We start from the raw sequence: 20681 nt of genomic DNA on the forward strand, positions 1-20681 counted from the left end.
CAAAAATTAGGTTTTGTTTAGGTTTATTTTAATTTCTCAAGTGCTTGGGACTTTAGTTAGAGAAACACAACATAAAAAGAGCCTTAGTCTAATTCTCCTAGTATCTTGACAAGGGTAGATAGATTTCATAGCCTTTGAAGCGAGTCCTCTTCATTGGCCAATGTCATCTTTGCTCTAAAACGATTGTGGTGCACATCAACAATGTGATTCTATACCGCTAATCGCTTTGTGTTTTTCTCCTTTGTTGTATCATAGTAATTGGGGATAAGTATAGACGAATTCTAAATTTTGACATGAGTGGTATTAACCTTAGCCTTTAGCTTCATGGGCTATTGAACATCCTCACATTTTTTATTGTTGACCTTATGATACTAGTCTCTAATGGGGTTGTTCATGATTCCGTTACCTGAATCAAAACTTTCAAAATTGAAACGAACCAAAAGTCTAGGTTTGGTGTTTTTGTAAATCGAAATCGATATAAGCCTTTTGGTTCACTATGGTTTGATTAACCAATAGTTCAGTTCGATAATTCGATATGAACTAATTTTTAAATCATTATAATTTTTTAAATAAAAATTAAATATTTTACTTGGATTTTGATTTAGTTTGAGCATTTACACTTTATTTATATAAATTTAATCATCCAAAAAATATTTAGTGCATACTATTTTTCGACTATAAGATATAAACTATTGTATAGAAATGTATAATATAAATAATATATATCATAAATAAATACATGGGCAAAAGACACTCACCTCTTTTGAGGTTTTCCAAAAAGACAGAGACCTCCTTTAAGGTTTCAAAAATGTTAGACCTCCTCTAAGGTTTCAAAAATTTATGGACTGCCTTCTCCAACATCTCCTTTGGAAAACTAGCTAACAACAAAGGGACAACCTCTAGGGGTGAGCATTTGGTCGGTTCGATGAATTTGGTTAATTAATCGAATTAATCAAAAAATTTCGATTAAAAAAACTCATTAATCGAACCGATTGAAATTCCATATTTAATTGAACTCAAAACCGACCGAACTGAATTTTGGTTACATTGGTTAATTGATTTTAATTGATATAATATTTTAATATCTTTTTGACGGATGGTATTATATTATATGAATTGTAGATTGAATTACTAGAATACATGCTTGTATTGAACACCAACTGCATGACTGATGTAGTATATTGTGAATTGCATGTTAGTAGTTGATTTAGGTTGTTGCATGTTTGAAATGATTTATTTGCTGAAAACAACCAGGTTTCAGGTACAGGTTTTATGGGAAGATGTCCAATTTACAGACGGCATAATGTTGAAATTTCATTAAAATTTTCTCAAAATAAAATCATGTACAAAGATAATTATGATAAAATAAATGTTAAAATATTTTTGAAAGAATGAGTGAAAGTTGAACGAATATTAAAACTTCGTCCTTTATGTGAACAACATTGCATATTACTATCCATAATACACCGAATGACTAAATCTTTTTGCGAACTTATCAGTAATTCCTCCAATGTACATTTCCCATAATCGCACTTAAATTATTATACTTTTCTCGAATTTTTTTTTCCTAGTTTTTTCTTTCGCATTAGTGTCCGAATGTCTGATTATTTTACTATCAAATCATTGATACTTATGGTACGTATACATATATGTTAAAAAATCATATACTAATTTTTTTTTTTATAATTCTTAATTTGTAGGGTTTGTAGCTGTCATAATATCAGCACAATGTCATGCACTATAGTTGGATGCAGTTATTGACTGTTTTTTTGTAATTTTTTTTTTGTTATCTGAATAGATGGAATTTTTGTATTTTAATTTGAATTTGTATAATATATTTGTATTTGATTTTTTAAATATTTTTTTTGGTTATCTAAATAGATGGAATTTTTTGTATTTTAATTGAATTTGTATAATGTATTTGTATTTGAATTAGAATTTTGAATAATTTATGAATTTTGTAGTAATTATGGTTTAATGTTATGTATGTGAAAATGTAATTACAGATTTTTATAGGATATAATGATTTAAAAAAGTATTAATTTTAAAATTATTAGTAACAATTTTAAAACCGTCACTAATAATTGCCCATATTTTAAGTATTAGTAAAGGATTCAAAATCGTCACTAATAGTAGATAATTAGTGACAAATTTCAAAATCGTCACTAATAGTATAGTATTAGTGAAGGATTCAAAATCGTCACTAATAGTAGGGCATTAGTGACGATTTTGAAATTCGTCACTAATACTAGAGTATTAATGATGGTTTTGAAATTCGTCACTATTAGTGATAGTTTTGAATCCTTCACTAATACCATACTATTAGTGACGGTTTTGAATCCTTCACTAATACTAGACTATTAGTGATGATTTTGAGTCGAGTTGATGTAGAATTTATAGTGACGGTGTTAGGGTTTTAGTGACGGTTATAATTCGTCACTAATGCTATATTATTAGTGACGATTTCAAAATTCGTCACTAATAATTATAAGTAATGGCAGATATAAGAACTAATTTAAAATCGTCACAAATACTTATAAATTCGTCACTAATAGTAACGACAGATATAACAACTAATTTAAAATCGTCACAAATACTTCTAAATTCGTTACTAATACTATTAGTAACGGTTTTGGGATTATTAGTGACGGTTTTGATCCTCAACTAATAACCTTATTTTTTATAGTCAATGAGTCTTGCCTATGGCTTAGATCTTTATTTTGGGTTAGTTAACATTGTACTAGATCTATGCAATGATTTTCATTTGTAGGCATGTTTGTGTAATTATATTTTTAACCGGGGGTTAATGCCAAATGGTCAAGAAATAGCTATGATGAAGCTGTCTCTAATGTCAAGACAGGGAATGAGAGAATTCATTAATGAAGTGAAACTATTACTGAAAATTTAGCACAAGAACCTGGTTATGTTGTTGGGGTGTTATGTAGGACCTGAGAAGATGCTTGTCTATGACTTTCTACCAAACAAGAGCCTTGACTATTTCCTCTTTGGTAAAAGCACCTTTCTTATTTCATATTGACGAATTTAGTATGTGAGATTTTAAAATTTATTTATTTATTTATATAAATTATATAGACAAAGTCGGCATCCTTGGATTGGCAATGTCACGCCCCAAACCCGCAGATGGGTCACAGGTGTGAATATAATAACCTAATCTATCTCTGTATCAATTTAAACATACATAATACAATACTGAAAGAGGGTCTGACCTCGTGGGGTATGAAGAAACCCTATACATATACACATACACATCCATACTCATCAAGTACACAGCAAAAATTGTTCATTCTATCCATATATCATACCATACCAGAGTTTATACAACACTAGAACATACGTTCCCATAATTACAAAACATACTTAGGGTGTCTACAAAAACCATCACGACAACCCGGTTACAAAACTCATACCTATCTAGGCACTAACTGTAGCTAAATAACACCCCCGCTTCCGAATGCTAGAATGTCAGTTTCGGCTACTTGAAGGACCTGGAAACATTTGTACATACATTTGGGGTGAGACACCTCTCAGTAAGGAAGAAAGCATGTTATATTAGTGTGTGGCATACCAGTGTTATTTTACGTAAATCATAACACCATACGATACAATACAGTTCAAAAACATTTCTATACAGCTCCATATAGTTCTACATAGTTCCAGTATTTTCACAAATCTATTCCAGTACATACGATACCCAAACATACGGTCAGTGTCGTCATACTAGAGCAACCAGTACCTTGTGATAACCGAAACCTTACATCGGTACGTTGTAGCTCACACCCATCGGTGACCATCCGGAACACACTGGTGATATTTCGTACCCTCGGATATAGAGCCGGACACTCTCGCCCACGGTAATGAACCAATACATGGCGCAGCGTACGGTATTTAGCAACCATATAACTATTTCAGCGTACAATAATTAGCCGCCACATAGCTGATTTCACAAAACCTGGAATCATTTTGGAACTCACATTCCTATACTCATCAACGTACGGTAATTAGCCGCCACATAACTGTTTTACAAAATTCTTAGAACAATTACATACAATCATACATTCCACACTTATTTGGTTTACAACAAATCATATCATTTTTCAGTTCAAGAGTATAGTTTTATACAAATATGGATTACAGTCATCTCAATAACATAATTTAAACATAACCAACGGTTTTGCCAAAAACTGTAACTCAAAAATCCCGTATTTTTACCCGATAGATTTCCCCAAATAAGTTACCAAAACATACATATGATCGTAACCTACAGGTTTACCGATCCCGATTTGAAAAAGTAATTGATAGAAACAGAATCCCCGTACCTTAACCCGAAATCCGACTACAAACTCTACGGTCCCCAAAACTACGAACCAAGACTCTAAAACCTATAAACCATAGTACAATATATGCTTACAACTCGTACTACTACACATATTTCAAAATATAAATAGAAACCGAGCCTTACCTCAATTTTGAGTCGAAACCCGAAAATCTCCGAAATGAGATTTCGATTCGCTAAAAACGTAGAGAATCCTTCCCTGATCCTCTCAGTAACATCGGATTTACGAATTAGGCGACGAATGGCAAAGAAAACTAGAGAGAGAGAGAGAGAGAGAGAGAGCTTCGAGTTTCTAAAGAGAAAGAGGGAGAGAAATACATTTCTTAGCCCCAAAGCAACCTAAAATATCTTTTGTAGGGCCTTTGACTTGGCCAAACTTGTCGACGAGGTGACGTCTTTGTCGATGAGACAGCGGGGTATTTTGTCGACAAGATGGTGGCTTCGTCGATAAGCCTGAGGTTTCAGATTTATCCAAAATTCTCGGCTTCTCCTCATCGATGAGCCTCTGAATTTCGTCAACGAGCACAACATAGACTTCATCGACGAACTTTGGCTTCATCGACGAAGCCTACTCAAATTACCCTTTTACCTTTTTAATATACATTCATTCCATACGTCATGGTTCGGGTTCTTACAACCTCCCCTCCTTACAAAAATTTCGTCCTCGAAATATGCAATCTCTCATTACATACTTACTTATACTACCAAATACATGCATACTCTAAGAAGAACCGATAGGCATTTATACGTATCCTCGTCACAATACATACATACATACATACATTCCCTCAGTTATGGCAGAGGAATACCGTGGTGACATACATACACGATCTCGGAAGCCCACAATAAAATAGGACTCTCCCATAGACTAAGCACACCATACTATTATGATAACAGAGTACTACATACATACATACATACCTATACCGCCCTGCTATCTAACTACTACTCAAATAACTACAGATACTTCTGGCATATTTCTACTTCTAATTCCCAAGAAACTTCCTCAACCACATGATTCTGCCACAAAACCTTCACTAACGGTATCTCCTTAGTGCGTAACTTCTGAACTTTACGGTCCAGAATCTGAATAGGTACCTCCTCATACGCCAAAGCATCCCCAATCTTTAAAGATTCGTAACTAATAATATGCTACGGATCCGGCACATACCTCCTCAACATGGATACGTGAAATATATCGTGGATCCTTAAGAGTGCTGGGGGTATTGCAATCCTATAGGCCATCAGACCCACTCGTTCTAGAACCTCGAATGGTCCGATATACCTCGGGCTCAGCTTGCCCTTCTTTTTGAATCTCATCACTCCTTTCATCGGAGCGATCCTCAGAAATATCTTACCCCCAACCTCGAATTCCAACTCATGGCGGTGAATATCCATGTAACTCTTCTACCAACTCTGAGCCGATTTAGTCCTATTCTGAATCAAACCCACCTTCTCAGATGCCTGCTGTACGAGTTCAGGTCCTAACTGTAATAACCCGAAAAAGGGTTACAGAAGATTAGTAGAGTGATTCCCAAATAATAATAATAATAATAATAATAATAATAATATTATTATTATTATTATTAATTAATTAATTAATTAATTAATTAATCAAATTTAAAAAAAAATAAAAATTAATTAATTAATTTTTTTATTTTATTAATAAAATATATTATATATTAATATTAATTAAATATATTATTATTATTATTATTATTATTATTATTATTATTATTATTATTATTATTATATCCTGAAGCTAGAAGCTTCAGGATTAATTTCTTCTTCTTCTTCTTTTCTTTTCTTCTTCCTGCACGCCAGGTCTCCTTTCTCTCTCCCTCTCTCTTCGATTTCGTGACGGATTTTTGTCCGATCAAAAATTAGAAGATACTGCTAGACTTCATTCTCTGCTGCCGTCATTTCTACTGGAACGAATCGGTGGTTGGAGCGGCGTAGACGTATCTCCTGGGGTAAGTCATTTTCCCCTTTTTCTTTAATTTCTTGCAAAATATAAGTCCAATTGATGAACGGACACTATCACGAGGATCTAGGGATGATTCTCTACAAGTCTAACGGGACAGAATTCTCGCGGAGGTGTCTGGCCAAAACCCCAAATTTGGGGTACAAGGGTTATTAAGAGGCTTATTTTTAATTAATTAGTATTAATTTAGAAATGCTAAAATATTGACCATCTAGGACTGAAGTAGGATTTCTGGAATTTAGGGCCTGGGTGAGCGCCGCAGGTGTAATTTTGGGACCCGCAGACAAAATTCAGAAAATTAAGTGGGGGTGTTAAATAATAGTTTAAATATTAATTTGAGGTATATGGAACCTAGGGAAGGTTATATGGGTATTATTTTGGAGAAATAGATTAATTAATTTGGAAAAAATGTAAATTGCAGAAGTGAAATTTCGAGCGCCAAGAGTGTAGGATTTGGGATCCTAGCGAAACTCTCAGTAAGCCAGGTAAGGGTAATAAATTATAACAGTCTTTTTATGAAAATTATGGGTTGAGAAATATGTGAAAATGGCGTATGTTATTTTACCTAAAATTTATTATGATATAAATATAAGATGAAATTTGTGTGGCATATGATTTATATTGAGAAATGTTTAAATTGAATTAGATGATTTACCCTGTGAAATATGTGATACTGAAATGTGTTTTAATATGAGAATTGAAATATGGGAAAATGATGAAAGTGAAATATGCAAGAAATGTATTTTCTAAGAAAATGAAGAAAGGTGAAATATGGAAACGTGTTTTGAGAAATATTGAGTAATTGTGAAATAAGATAAGTATATGATAGTATGAGATGAAATGAATTATGAACTAAAAAAATATCATTTAAATGATGAAATGTGTTGACAATACTGATATTGAAATGTGAATATGTGAAATGAAAATATTGAAATGTTAATTCTGCAATATGAAAATGAGAAATGTGGAAATACATGAAATATGAATGATAAAATGTCAATACCGCATAATGATTGCGGGTATGTGGTGGTAAACCATGTTGGATAGTTATGATATTGAGCACGGTATTGTTGCTAGTGGTGTTAGTGCAACCATACGAACTATTGGAGCGTGTGGCGTGATAGTTGACTGAGTCATTTTGTAGGGTTGTTGGGCCCCCTGAGTCCGGATCAGGGTTATAGGCCGGCCAGTCGTATTGCAGATGCAATATGTGATGTGATATTTGATCTAATCGGGTCGGTCAACCACGGTTAGATCCAGTCTTTGGGCCGCACAACCTTGACCATGGGGGGAAACATAGCGTGTATAGAAAGATCCTCAGGGTGGCCATAAGTTACAGACGCGATGTTGGTATTTGATACCAAGGATACTCATAAGCCGGGAAGTAAAATGGAAACTAAAAGTGAAAGAATGATAAAATTGGCTAAAATGAGAAATGAAAGAAAGAATGGAAATTGAGAAATAAAGAATGATAAAATTAAGAAATGGAACTGTGTGAGTTAATAATATAAATAATTGAGGTGAAGTGAAACTCTCCGCCTGAGAGCTTACTGAGTAAGGTGAGTACCCTGATAGGTATCAGATGTGGCTATACCCAGTTGCATAATGTGTTAGGGCAGAGGGAAGCTACCTGTATGGGCGGGTAATCTTCCTTATTCTCAGGAACTTCACAAATAATTATGTGTTGGATATCATTGAATTTGATAAATGGTTTTAAAGCTTATAAAAGCTTGTATTGTATATCTATACAATTATAAGAATATGTATATCAGTGTATTTTCTCAAATGAAATGGTGATTTGAAAAGTAAAGTGTATTATAATTGTACTCATATGGCCACACACTGTAAATAATTTATTTCTTCTTACTGAAATGTGTCTCATCCAAATTATCTAAATTTTTCAGGGGACAGAGATAGGCCAGGTGGTAGAGCTCCGTGATCATAGGGAGCTGGGACCCTGATATACAGGGTGAGTTTGGACTAGGGAGGTGTGATTCCCTAAGGTTGTATTGTTTTTGGATATGAGATAGTATTGTATATATGTGTATATGGATCCTCTGGGTATTGTATTCTAACTGATATATGTATATTGTCTTCCCCTGTTAGGTTGTATAATAAAATAATTTTTTACCCGATACCTAATGCGGGGTCGGGTCGTATGAATGATAGTAGGATTGTTGACGTGGACGATTTGTGGGTGTTGTGGATGACGTGTAATTATTTAATTATGATTGGAAAAAAAAATTGTATAAAAATAAGGGCGTCATACTAACACTTGACGTTCACCGACCTCATCCCAATACAGAGGATATCGACACCTCCGACCATATAGAGCCTCGAACGGTGCCATCCCGATACTAGTCTGGAAGCTGTTATTATAAGCGAACTCTACTAGTGGCATAAACTGTATCCAGCTACCACCGAAGTCTAACACACAAGCTCGCAACATATCTTTCAAGATATGTATCGTCTTCTTCGACTGACCATTTGTCTAGGGGGGTGGAACATTGTACTGAAAGTAAGCTTCGTCCCTAGTGCCTCCTACAAGCTTGACCAGAATCGAGAAGTAAACCTTGGATCTCGATATGATACAATGGATATCGGTACTCCGTGCATTCTCACAATCTCATGCACATACATATCAACTAGCCTACTCAAAGGATAGCTAACCTTCATCGGTAAGAAGTGAGTAGATTTTGTCAACCTGTCCACGATCACCCAGATGACATTCTGCCCATGAAGTGCTAGTGACAATCCAATCACAAAATCCATGGAATATGCTCCCATTTCCACTTGATTTAGCTAAGGGTTGCAACGACCCTCCCAGCCTCTGATGTTCAGCTTTCACCTACTGACATGTCAGACACTGCTCCATGAACTAAGCAATCTGCCTCTTCATACCACTCCACCAGAAGGTCTCGCGCAAGTCTTAATACATCTTTGTACTACCAAGATGTACCGTATACCACGAACGATGCGCTTCGTCCAGAATTGTCCTTCTGATCTCATTGTCATTCGGAACACACAGCTTGGTCTCAAACCTCAGTACACCTCCCTCAGAGATGTTAAACTTTGTAGCCAATCCCTGTTGTACCTTTTCCACAACCTCCAACAACTCCGCATCACAAGCTTGTGCGGCTTTAATACGCTCGAATAGAGTCGGCTGGACCACCAAACTAGCAATGAAAGTCTGATGATCCCTAGATACCAACTCTATACCCAAGCTCTCCAAATCCTATCTGATGTGACGCTGAGCTATAACTATCGATACAGCCATAGGTTCCGACTTCCAACTCAACGCATTAACCACCACATTAGCTTTCCCTGGGTGATAATTGATGGTGCAATTGTAATCTTTAATCAACTCAAGCCACCATCTCTGCCTTATATTCAACTCCTTCTACGTAAAGAAATACCTGAGGCTTTTGTGGTTAGTAAAGATCTCGCATTGCACACCATATAAATAGTGTTTCCAGATTTTCAGCGCATAAACAACAGCAGCTAACTTCAAGTCATGCATAGGATAATTCTTCTCATATTCTTTCAGTTGCCGAGAAGCATATGCTACTACTTTACCCTGCTGCATAAGTACACATCCCAGACCTTTCAGGGACACGTCACTATAAATTACAAACCCACCATCCCCTAAAGGAATGGCCAAAACTGGAGCAGTAACCAGACGGTGCTTCAATTCCTGAAAACATTGCTTGCAATCACTAGTCTATTCAAACTTCACTCATTTCTTGGTCAATCGAGTCAGAGGCCCAGACAATTTATAAAACCCTTCCACGAACCAACAATAATAACCCGCCAATCCTAGAAAACTCCGAACCTCCTGCACATTCTTCGACCTTACCCCGTCAACCACAACTTCAATCTTGCTAGGATCAACTGATATACCATCTCCAGATACCACATAGCCTAGGAATGCAATCTAACTCAACTAGAATTCACACTTCTTCAGTTTAACATACAAATTTTTCTCCCGCTAAATCTGTAATACTAACCTCGGGTGATTTTCATGCTCTTTTGAACTCTTTGAGTAAACCAGAATATCATCAATGAACACCACCACAAATCGGTCCAAGTACTCATTGAAAACCCAGTTCATAAGATCCATAAATATGGCTGGAGCATTCGTCAACCCAAAAGGCATAACTAAAAACTCGTAGTGGCCATACCTTGTTCAAAAAGCAGTCTTCACAACATCTTCGAATCATACCCTCACCTGATGATACCCTGATCGTAGGTCGATCTTCGAAAAGACCTGCGTACCCTGCAGCTGGTCAAAGAGATCATCTATACGAGGCAAAGGGTAGCGATTCTTCACAGTCACCTAATTAATCTCACGGTAATCAATGCATTTACGCATCGACCCGTTTTTCTTCTTCACAAACAGTATTGGAGCTCCCCAGGGTGAAACACTAAGTTGAATGAAACCCTTATCCAGTAATTCCTGCAACTGCTTCTTCAACTCCCAAAGTTTTATTGGAGCCATCCAGTACGAAGCTTTAGAGATCGGTGCTTTGCCAGACAACAATTATATTGCAAACTCCACCTCACGATCCAGGGGTAAATCGGGTAAATCTTCTAGAAACACATCCGAAAACTCGTTGACCACCTGAATATACTCGAGCTTCAACTCATCTCGGGGCGGTTCCCTCACTCAAGCTAAGTACCCCTAACATTCGCCCAAGAGTAGCCTCCTTGCCTGTAATGCCAATAGAATCTGTGGCGTCGAACGTACACATGATCCCACAAACTCATACTCTTGCTCCCTAGGAGGTCTGAACACTACTACCTTCCTATGACAATCAATCACTACATAATTGGAGAGTAGCCAATCCATTCCCAGTATAACATCAAATCCAGACATGTCGTACACTACAAGGTTCGCCGGTAGCAGTCTTCCCTGAATAATCATTGGGCAGTTTCCTAACATCTTACTACAGATCGTTACACTCCTAGTTGGCATAGCCACAGACAACCATTCATCTAATACTCGAGTTTCAGCCCCACACAATTTCACAAAACTAGCAGATATAAACAAATGAGTTGCTCTCGAATCAAATAAAACAATAGCTCTACTCGTAAGTAGTAACATGGTACCTATCACCACATTCTCAGTGCATTCCGCATCTGCTGGACTAAGTGAATATACCCTTGTCGGAGCTGTGGTTGCCTGGTAGTTTCCCTGAGGCATCTGATTACTCCCACCATTCTGGCTCTATACAGGCATATCTCTCCTTGGTGCTTGACAGTTCCGTGACAAGTGGCTTGGTTTGCCATAATTGTAGCAGTTACCCTAGAACGGCTGACATTTGCCGTCGTGCCATTTACGACACTTGGCGCACAGTGCGGATGATGGATCCCCCTGAAAATTCTGCCACTCGGTGCTCTACCGATAACCTGAACTATAGTTCTTCTTATTCTTCCACTATCTTTGCTGAGGACCACTCTGAGAACTAGAAGATACCAGCCTCTTCCTCTGATCCTGCACCCCTTCATCTCCCTAAAGGGCAGTCTCAACTATGGTGGCTTTATCCACCAAAACAGAGAACTCACGGATCTGCAGCATCCCCACAAGCCAGCGGATGTCCTTCCTCAGACCCCTCTCAAACCTCTGAGCCTTCTCGTACTTATTTGGAACCAAATATGGTGCAACCAAGATAACTCGATATATCTGGTTGCATATCTCCACCGTCAGAGCACCCTGCATTAGGCCTGAGAACTCATCGGCCTTCACATCATGAGTGGAAACCGGGAAGGATCTTTCAAAAAATACCTTCTTGAAGCTGCCCCAAACCATACCTGATGGACTAGCTCTTACTTCTCAGGCAGACTCACCAAATTCCACCAATGCCTGGCCTCCCCAATCAGTTGGAAGGTAGCGTAAAGGACCTTCTGCCTATCTATGCAGTGAAGGACTTCTAGAATCCTCTCGGTCTTCTCGACCCAGTCCTCAACTATAATCGGATTGGGTCCTTCTGCAAATATCAGAGGGTGCATGTGTGTGAACCTCTCAATGGTACACCGCACATTGGCAGGAGAGCTCTCGCGTCTCATAACACTCCACCCTATCTCTCGCGTAACCTGCCTCGTCAAACCCCGAGGCCCGGAAGGAGACTCATCACTTCCAGTCCCCTTAGAGCCACTATCCAAGCTGTTATCCTTGGGCTCCAATTGGAAAATAGAATAGGAATCAGTTAGAATTCCTATATTGTACATTGTTAACACAATCATTACAACTAATCATGTCAACTATCACTCTAACGAGTCCAAGCCTGTCCTATCACATTGACACGAATCCATCAATGGTTTGCTGTGATTTTTCTGAAATCGTCATTCCAGGAAGAACACAGAACACCATCAATGGGTCCTCGTCTAGAAACAACACAATCCTCGACCTACTCTACCCATTCCTACATCCTATACTATGGTATGTACACATAAATACACCTAACCAATTCTACAAGACCTAACAACCTAGTTTGCTCTGAAACTAAGTTGTCATGCCTCGAACCCGTAGATGAGTCCTAGGTGTGAATATAGTAACCTAACCTGTCTCTGTATCAATTTAAACATACATGATACAACACTGAAAGAGGGTCCGACCCCTTGGGGTATGAAGAAACCCTATACACATACACATACACATACACATACACATCCATACTCATCAAGTATACAGTGGAAATCGTTCAGTCTATCCATATATCATACCATACCAGAGTCTATACAACACTAGGATATACATTCCCATAATTACAAAACATACTTCGGGTGTCTACGAAAAATATCACGACAACCCGATTACAAAACTCATACCTATCCAGGCACTAACTATAGCTAAACGACACCCCCACTTTCGGATGCTAGAATGTCAGTTTCGGCTACCCGAAGGACCTGAAAACATTTGTATATACATTTGGGGTGAGACATCTTTCAGTAAGGAAGAAAGTAGGTTATATCAATGTGTGGCATACCAGTGTTATTTTACGTAAATCATAACACCATACGAAACAATACAGTTTAAAAACATTTCCATACAGCTCCCTACAGTTCTACACAGTTTCAGTATTTTCACAAATTCATTCTAGTACATATGATACCCAAACATACGGTTAGTGTCGTCACACTAGAGCAACCAGTACCCTGTGATAATCGAAGCCTTACAGCAATACGTTGCCAATATGGTGTAGCTCATACCCATTGGTGACCATCCGGATTTCATACCCTTGGATATAGAGTCGGACACTCTCGCCCACGGTAATGAACCTATACATGGCGCAGCGTACGGTATTTAGCCGTCATATAATTGTTTCAGCGTATGGTAATTAGCCGCCACATAGCTGATTTCAAAAAACCTGGAATCATTTTGGAACTCACGTTCCTATACTCATCAACGTACGGTAATTAGCCGCCACATAGTTGTTTTACAAAATACCTAGAATAATTACATACAACCATACATTCCACACTTATTTGATTTACGGCAAATCATATCATTTTTTAGTTCAAGAATGCAGTTTTATACAAATATGGATTACGGTCATCTCAATAACATAATTTAAACATAACCAACGATTTTCCTAACAAAGTAGAGATGATTCTCGAAATTCCCAATTTTTTCGAAATTGTAACTTGAAAATCTCGTATTTTTACCTGATAGATTTTCTCAAATAAGTTACCAAAACATACATATGATCGAAACCTATAGGTTTATCGATCCAGATTTCAAAAAGTAACTAATATAAATAGAATCCCCTTACCTTAACCTAAAATCCAACTACGAACTCTACGAACCCCAAAACTACGAACCAAGGCTCCAAAACCTATAAATCACAGTACAATATATGCTTACAACTCGTACTACTAGACATATTTTGAAATAGAAATAGAAATCGAACCTTACCTCGATTTTGAGTCGAACCCAAAAATCTCTGAAACGAATGAGGCGACGAACGACGAAGAAAACTAGAGAGAGAGAGAGAGAGAGAGAGAGAGAGAGAGAGAGAGAAATACATTTCTTAGGCCCAAAGCAACCTAAAATATCTTTTATAGCGCCTTTGACTCGGGCGAACTCATCGATGAGGTGACGTCTTCGTCGATGAGACAGTCGGGTATTTCGTCGACGAGACGGTGGCTTCGTTGACGAGCCCGAGGTTCTGGATTTATCCAAACCTCTCAGCTTCTCCTCATCGACAAGTTTCTAAATTTCGTCGACGAGCGCAACGTAGACTTCGTCGACGAACTCTGACTTCATCGACGAAGCTTGCTCAAATTACCCTTTTACCCTTTTAATATGCATTCATTCCATACATCACGGTTTAGGTTCTTACAGAGAAGGTATCAAATAGTTACAGGTGTGGCAAGAGGTCTTCTATGCCTGCATGAAGAGGCTCCTGAAAGGATTATTCATGGAGACATCAAAGCTAGTAATATACTATTGGATGAGGAGTTGAATCCGAAGATTTTAGATTTTGGCTTGGCAAGGCTTTTTTCTCCGTAAGCCACCCATACATTGACATTTAGGATTTTTGGTATTCGGTGAGTAATTTTCTTGCTTCAGATCTCTGTGTTGCTTGTTGCCAAAACCTAACGCTTGGTCATTTTATTGTCTTCTTTATTTAAGTTTCCCTTGGCTAGTATTACAGTTGACATTTCCAGGAGGATCCTCGTGGAAATTGAAACGTGCAACTAAAAACTTTTGTTGGATTGCAGTGGTTACGTCGCTCCTAAATACGGTTTACATGGATACTTGTCAGTGAAGTTGGACGTTTTCAGCTTTGGTGTTCTGGTGTTGGAGATTGTGAGTGGGAGAAAGAATCATGATGGGCGGCTTGGTGCAGAAAAGGCAGACCTCTTGAGTTAGTAAGTGTTAGAGAATAGTTAATGAAGCAATTATTTGGGAGGTCATTTTCTTTTTCTTTTTCTTTTTTTTTTGTTTGTTTGTGCAGCTTCCTTTTTAATCTAAAGTTGAACATTATAACAAAATTTGTGTTTTTTTTTCCTTCAACAAGTGAAGATTGAGTTTTTTCCCATTTATCTTTTTTTTTTTCAAAAATATATTAAATAATATATATTTTTAAAATAATTCTCGAAATGATTATGTAGTAATCTTGTTACTTGGTTCAGCGAGATTTGTTTGGAAAAATAGTGTGGCGTTAGACGCGTGGCAAATCTCATTGATTCATCCAGCGAGATTTGCTTTAGAATTGGAATTTGCTCATCCATCCGTCTTTGGACGAGTGGCAAATCTTGCTAGTTCATCTAGCGAGATTTGCTTGCATATTGACTTTCTTGCTTTTTTTACTCGTGGACGAACTAGCAGTAGAGAGAAGAGGGACTTTGTAGAGTAGACTTCAACTTTGAGGGGAAGGTTGATGGATTTATCAATAAGGGAAAATTTGATATAATCGAGAATTAATTATACATTTTAAAAGAAAATATTAATAAATTTTGTTATTTAGAGGAAGGTTGATGGATTTATCAATAAGGGAAAGTTTGACAATATCGAGAATTAATTATAAATTTTAAAAGAAAATATTAATAAATTTTGTTATTGAGGGGAAGGTTGATGGATTTATCAATAAGGAAGGTACAGACGGCCGCCCCCTTCACAAATATTATTTCATATGCACAGCAAATCTTGCTACTTGGTGTAACGAGATTTAAATGACAGTTCAATTTAATCTAGACATATGTTAAGACAAATCTCGTAGAAGTAAATAGGATTCCTGAGGTAGGCGTATTCTTGTCTAATTCATGACTACCTAGAGAATTGGGTTCATGTTTAGTTGTAGAAAATAGTGTTTTCAATTTATTTTTTCATTTGAATTTTTTTTAAGAAAGGCAAGAGTTAGCTAATTTTTCGCGTCTGTAGGAAATAAATGAATGATAAAAATTTTGAGACTGTTTACTTGTGCAAGTAGTTTTACTTTTATTTTTTAATTTTAAAACAATTGTAAAAAAAGTTTGTTGTTTTTAGTTTTTCAAATTTTTATACAAAAAATTTGGGAAACATCTGTTTTTTTTTTTTTAATTACTTAACTTTTACTTTACATATGAGAGCATGAAATTTAGGTATTGGCCTCTAATTTGTGTGGATTTTGTACTAAATTTCTTATAAATTTGTACAAATTCAAATTCAAATATCAAAATTCATTATATCAAATGGTACCTCATATCATTTTTTTAAAAATTGAAAAACATGTTGTCTTTTTTTTTTATAATTATTTTAAAATATAGAAATAAAAACGGAAAAAATTATTTTGCACATTTAAACAAACTCTTTCCTATTTACTCTTTCAATAAGAATCTTAAAAAGAATTACAAAAAATAAATTAAAATTTTATAATTTTTAAAAATAAAAATGTTTTATGCAACTAAATGACTATAGATTTGCTTTTAAAAAAATGGAAAGAAAAATCTTAAGTAATAAGGAATGAATGTTATAATTATGTATCACATGTAGCCATATGGATGCACTCATTGTATGTGGTTAAAAAAAAAATTAGTTACATCAGTCAATCCTAAAGTGAATTTATATGGATTTAATGCAAAAAGTCTCATCTCATCTGTCAACCCTACCAGAAGAAAGAAAAAAAAAAATATTTATACATCAACATCTACCGTCACAACTAGTTAGCCATATATATGGCCGAAGCTTCTTGTTTCAAATTCTCCAACTCGGCTTGAAATTACTCCAACTCCTCCAATGTCATTGTATCAATAGGCTGCTCCCACCAGGACGCTCCGCTGCCGCCACATGCTGGCGGAGGACGACCCTCGACTACTGAAGAGCCTTGGCCGGCGAGGTAGCTGTCGATGACAGAGTCCGAGCTGGGATGGCCGAAGCAGAAGAAGTTGTTGCTAGGTGACTTGACAACAATGGCAATCTCCACGCCGTAATGTACACATACCTTACTCGCAGCCTTAAAGAGGCCTTGTCGGCGCTTTGAAAACGTAACTTGGCGTTTCTTTTTATCTTTAATCTTCTTCATCGCCACCTTTCTTCGACCTGCCGTTTTCTTCTTTTTTGAATTATCCATTATCTGTACCTTTATGAAAATCACAATATGCAAGCATTACACTTCATATATATATATATATAGAGAGAGAGAGAGAGAGAGAGAGAGAGAGAGAGAGAGAGAGAGAGAGAGAGAGAGAGAGAGATCATTTTTAAAAAAAATAAATAATCAATTATTCAATAAATAATTAAAAGCATAATGGTAGAGAAAAGTGATGAAAAAAGGTAATTAAATATAAACTCTAATTTTACATATATTCGTAAAACCCCAAGAAGCCAGCAGAGAAAAATATATTACCGGCAGATAATAATCGAAAGCATTCGGGTCTACTGTCTAGTCATGGACGAAAGAGGAAGCACTGGAAACCATGGAGAACTCTCAAATAGGCACGTGATCTTCTTCGGGTTGCTGATCAGTTCTAAACCCCAGCCTGTCGCCTTCCATCCCGCCAGCGACGGAAATTGGTTGGATGAATGATTCATTCGATCCTAGAAGGGAATCCTCAAATTAAAACATTTTCACTCGCAAATGCGACTTGAGATCAAAGAGAGAGAGAGAGAGAGAGAGAGAGAGAGAGAGAGAGAGAGAGAGAGAGAGAAGCTTCACCTGTAAAAGCTAAGATCGCTAGATATAAAGGGATACAATGTCGGTGGGAATGGGAATTTTTTCTGACCGACCTGATTGCAACGGTCAGAAAATAAAAATTGTTCGCTTGCCTGAACGCCAGTGAGGGAAATTAGCATTTTTGAATTTTTTTCTCAAATAATATTAAATTTTTATTATTCCTGAAATCCTATCCTTAATATTTTAAATTACAAAATTTTATCTTCAGTTTGTACATTTGATTTTGTTACGTACCAAGGGTGTAGTACGCCCTACCAATGAAAGAAATAATATTAAAGAATTTATTTTTTTTTTGGTTTATATATTTTTAAAAATAAAAAAAATTAAAGTAAAAAGTGCTGAGCAAATTATATATATGAGCAATTTTTTACTTCGATTTTACATCCCATAAGCCACTAATTTTCTTAATTTCCATTTATATTAGGTAAATTAATTTTCATCATAGCTACTTGCTCATATATTTAAGATAGAAAAGAGAATAAAATGAAAAAAAAAAAGTTTTCATCTGATTTTATATATTTCCTTTCGTTTTATCTCACAAAATTCTTATATGATGTCGATCAAGCAAAGCCAATTAAAAAATGTTTTCTAATATTTTTCATATATCAAATAAAAATATTTCCTAAAAAGATAATTTAATTTTAATACAATACTAATAATATTATACGCTACTCCTAATTAAATGCCAAAACTCCTTTCATGATATATATAATAGCAAACCAAGAATTTACACTTAAAGGGAGTTGTATTAAAAAAAGAAAAAACTAATTTGTTGATCCTATCTTCAAATTCATCCTATTCTAATTTATAATTGTTGGCTATGAATTCGATCATAGTTTTTAACAAGTAATTTCCTTTAAATACTAAAAGTTTATTTAGATTGTTGAGTCAGGAAGAAAATTCCAATTTGATTGATGAGAATTGGACATAATTAGATACATTATAATTAAGTATTGTTCTTTTTATTCCCATTAAGAGAACTATAATTTCCTTTAAGTTATTTTACAAGTATTTATACTTATGATTTAGGTTTAATTAAAATATTAGAATGTATATAATCACAACTAACATGCATGACCTAATTAGCTAGTCCACATAACAAAAAAAAAAAAGCAAAATAGTCTATATCACCATCATTGCACACATCGCAAACCCTACAAAATAATAAATGTAGAATAAATTTGTATATATTTTAATAAATAATGAATAAAAACTTCACAACAATATAAGTAAAAATTATTACTAGTTAACAAGTGATATAGTTTTAAGTGTCTAACTTTCAAACCGGGATGAATTTTGGGGCACTATGAGTTCCGAAACTTCCACATTGACCTTGTGGATGTGTTGGAACTAACTCACTCAATTTAGGCCTCAAATGTGCGATTTGGACACTTGAACTATGAAATGAATAAAATATGTAAATTATGGAACTCATTTTAATTCTATGTATATAATTCCCAAACCTGGAAGTGTTTTCAGGTATTGTCAGTTCCAACAAATCCATTTTGACCTCACAAATGTGTCGGAATAGACTCCACTCAAAACGCACGCTCACGCGCGCGCGCGCACACGCACGCACAAAATCTCAAGTTATTTGATTATGATCCTAATATTCGCACAAAATCTCAAGTTATTTGATTATGATCCTAATATTTATAGATTTATAGGATGATAAGACACCCACAAACTTTGGAGATGAGTAGTAAGTTTTGTGAAAGCACAAAAATTTGTTTTAATAATCTAATCCATACTACACTGCTTGATGCTATATATCTTTCAATCAAATAATTATCAGTCTCATCAACAAAGATAAATCCATGCTCTTGTCACTACTGGTTGAACAACTACTACAAGATGAGTCCAACTCTAGTTGTTGCCATCAAAATACACAAATTAACGTATTGTCATTCTCATCAACAAAGGACTTGGTTCTTTCGATTAAATAGATTTGGAGAAATTTGAACTAGAGGAGCTGCTAGCAGAAAAATGTCGCTTTCTAATTTTTCTAATTTTAGAGCCTCAATCACATTACAACAAATCCCTTGAAAGGGGTTTGATTTTTTTATCAAACAATATTCAAATGTCAATAGATTAATAGCATTGAAAATATAATCTCTGCAGATAAAGAATTACAATTTACTACGACTTGTAATGAGTCATAGGTAGGCTAAGTGTTAAATTGCATTCAATGCAAATTTGGAAGTTGGCTCTATAGGCCGACTCTTGCCCTCTCATAAATTAAAATTAAATTTTATAAGAAATATTAAGATATTTTATGGTTTCTCTATTACATATTGATACAGTACATAACTAAGTTTAATAATCTTGCTAAATTATCGAACGACATGATCTTTTCAATATGTAAGAACAGAAATACAAATAATTAAGTACTTGTCAATATTATTTTCTTTCCTAGCCTTTGATTTACATTTACAACACAGTATAATTCATGTCCGAAACATATTGCACTAGCATTATTTATAACTAATAAGGTTGTCTTTGTAGAAGAAGTTTGGAATGTCAAACAGGTTCAGCCACTTACAAAGCAATTATAAACAACCATAAATGAACTATCAAATCATATAGGCATAAATAAACAAGCAGATTTAAACATTCAGCATAAATATATATATATATACACACACATATATAGACACACACATCAGATCAGATCAGATTAGAGCAT

The 20681-nt window shown here is 35.6% G+C and overlaps 1 protein-coding gene and 1 pseudogene across 1 annotated transcript; one reads left to right on the forward strand and one right to left on the reverse strand.

Moving 5' to 3' along the window:
• The first annotated feature begins 14643 nt into the window (after window positions 1–14643).
• LOC131145871 (cysteine-rich receptor-like protein kinase 43) lies at window positions 14644–15213 on the forward strand (annotated as a pseudogene).
• Window positions 15214–17041: 1828 nt separating this feature from the next.
• Window positions 17042–17392, reverse strand: LOC131145872 (agamous-like MADS-box protein AGL61). The gene has a single exon (XM_058095050.1). It carries the CDS (start codon window positions 17390–17392, stop codon window positions 17042–17044), a length of 351 nt encoding a protein of 116 aa, XP_057951033.1.
• Between the last annotated feature and the right edge of the window lie 3289 nt (window positions 17393–20681).

Source organism: Malania oleifera, chromosome 13 (genome assembly GCF_029873635.1).
Source record: "Malania oleifera isolate guangnan ecotype guangnan chromosome 13, ASM2987363v1, whole genome shotgun sequence".
In the NCBI taxonomy this organism is placed as follows: domain Eukaryota; kingdom Viridiplantae; phylum Streptophyta; class Magnoliopsida; order Santalales; family Ximeniaceae; genus Malania; species Malania oleifera.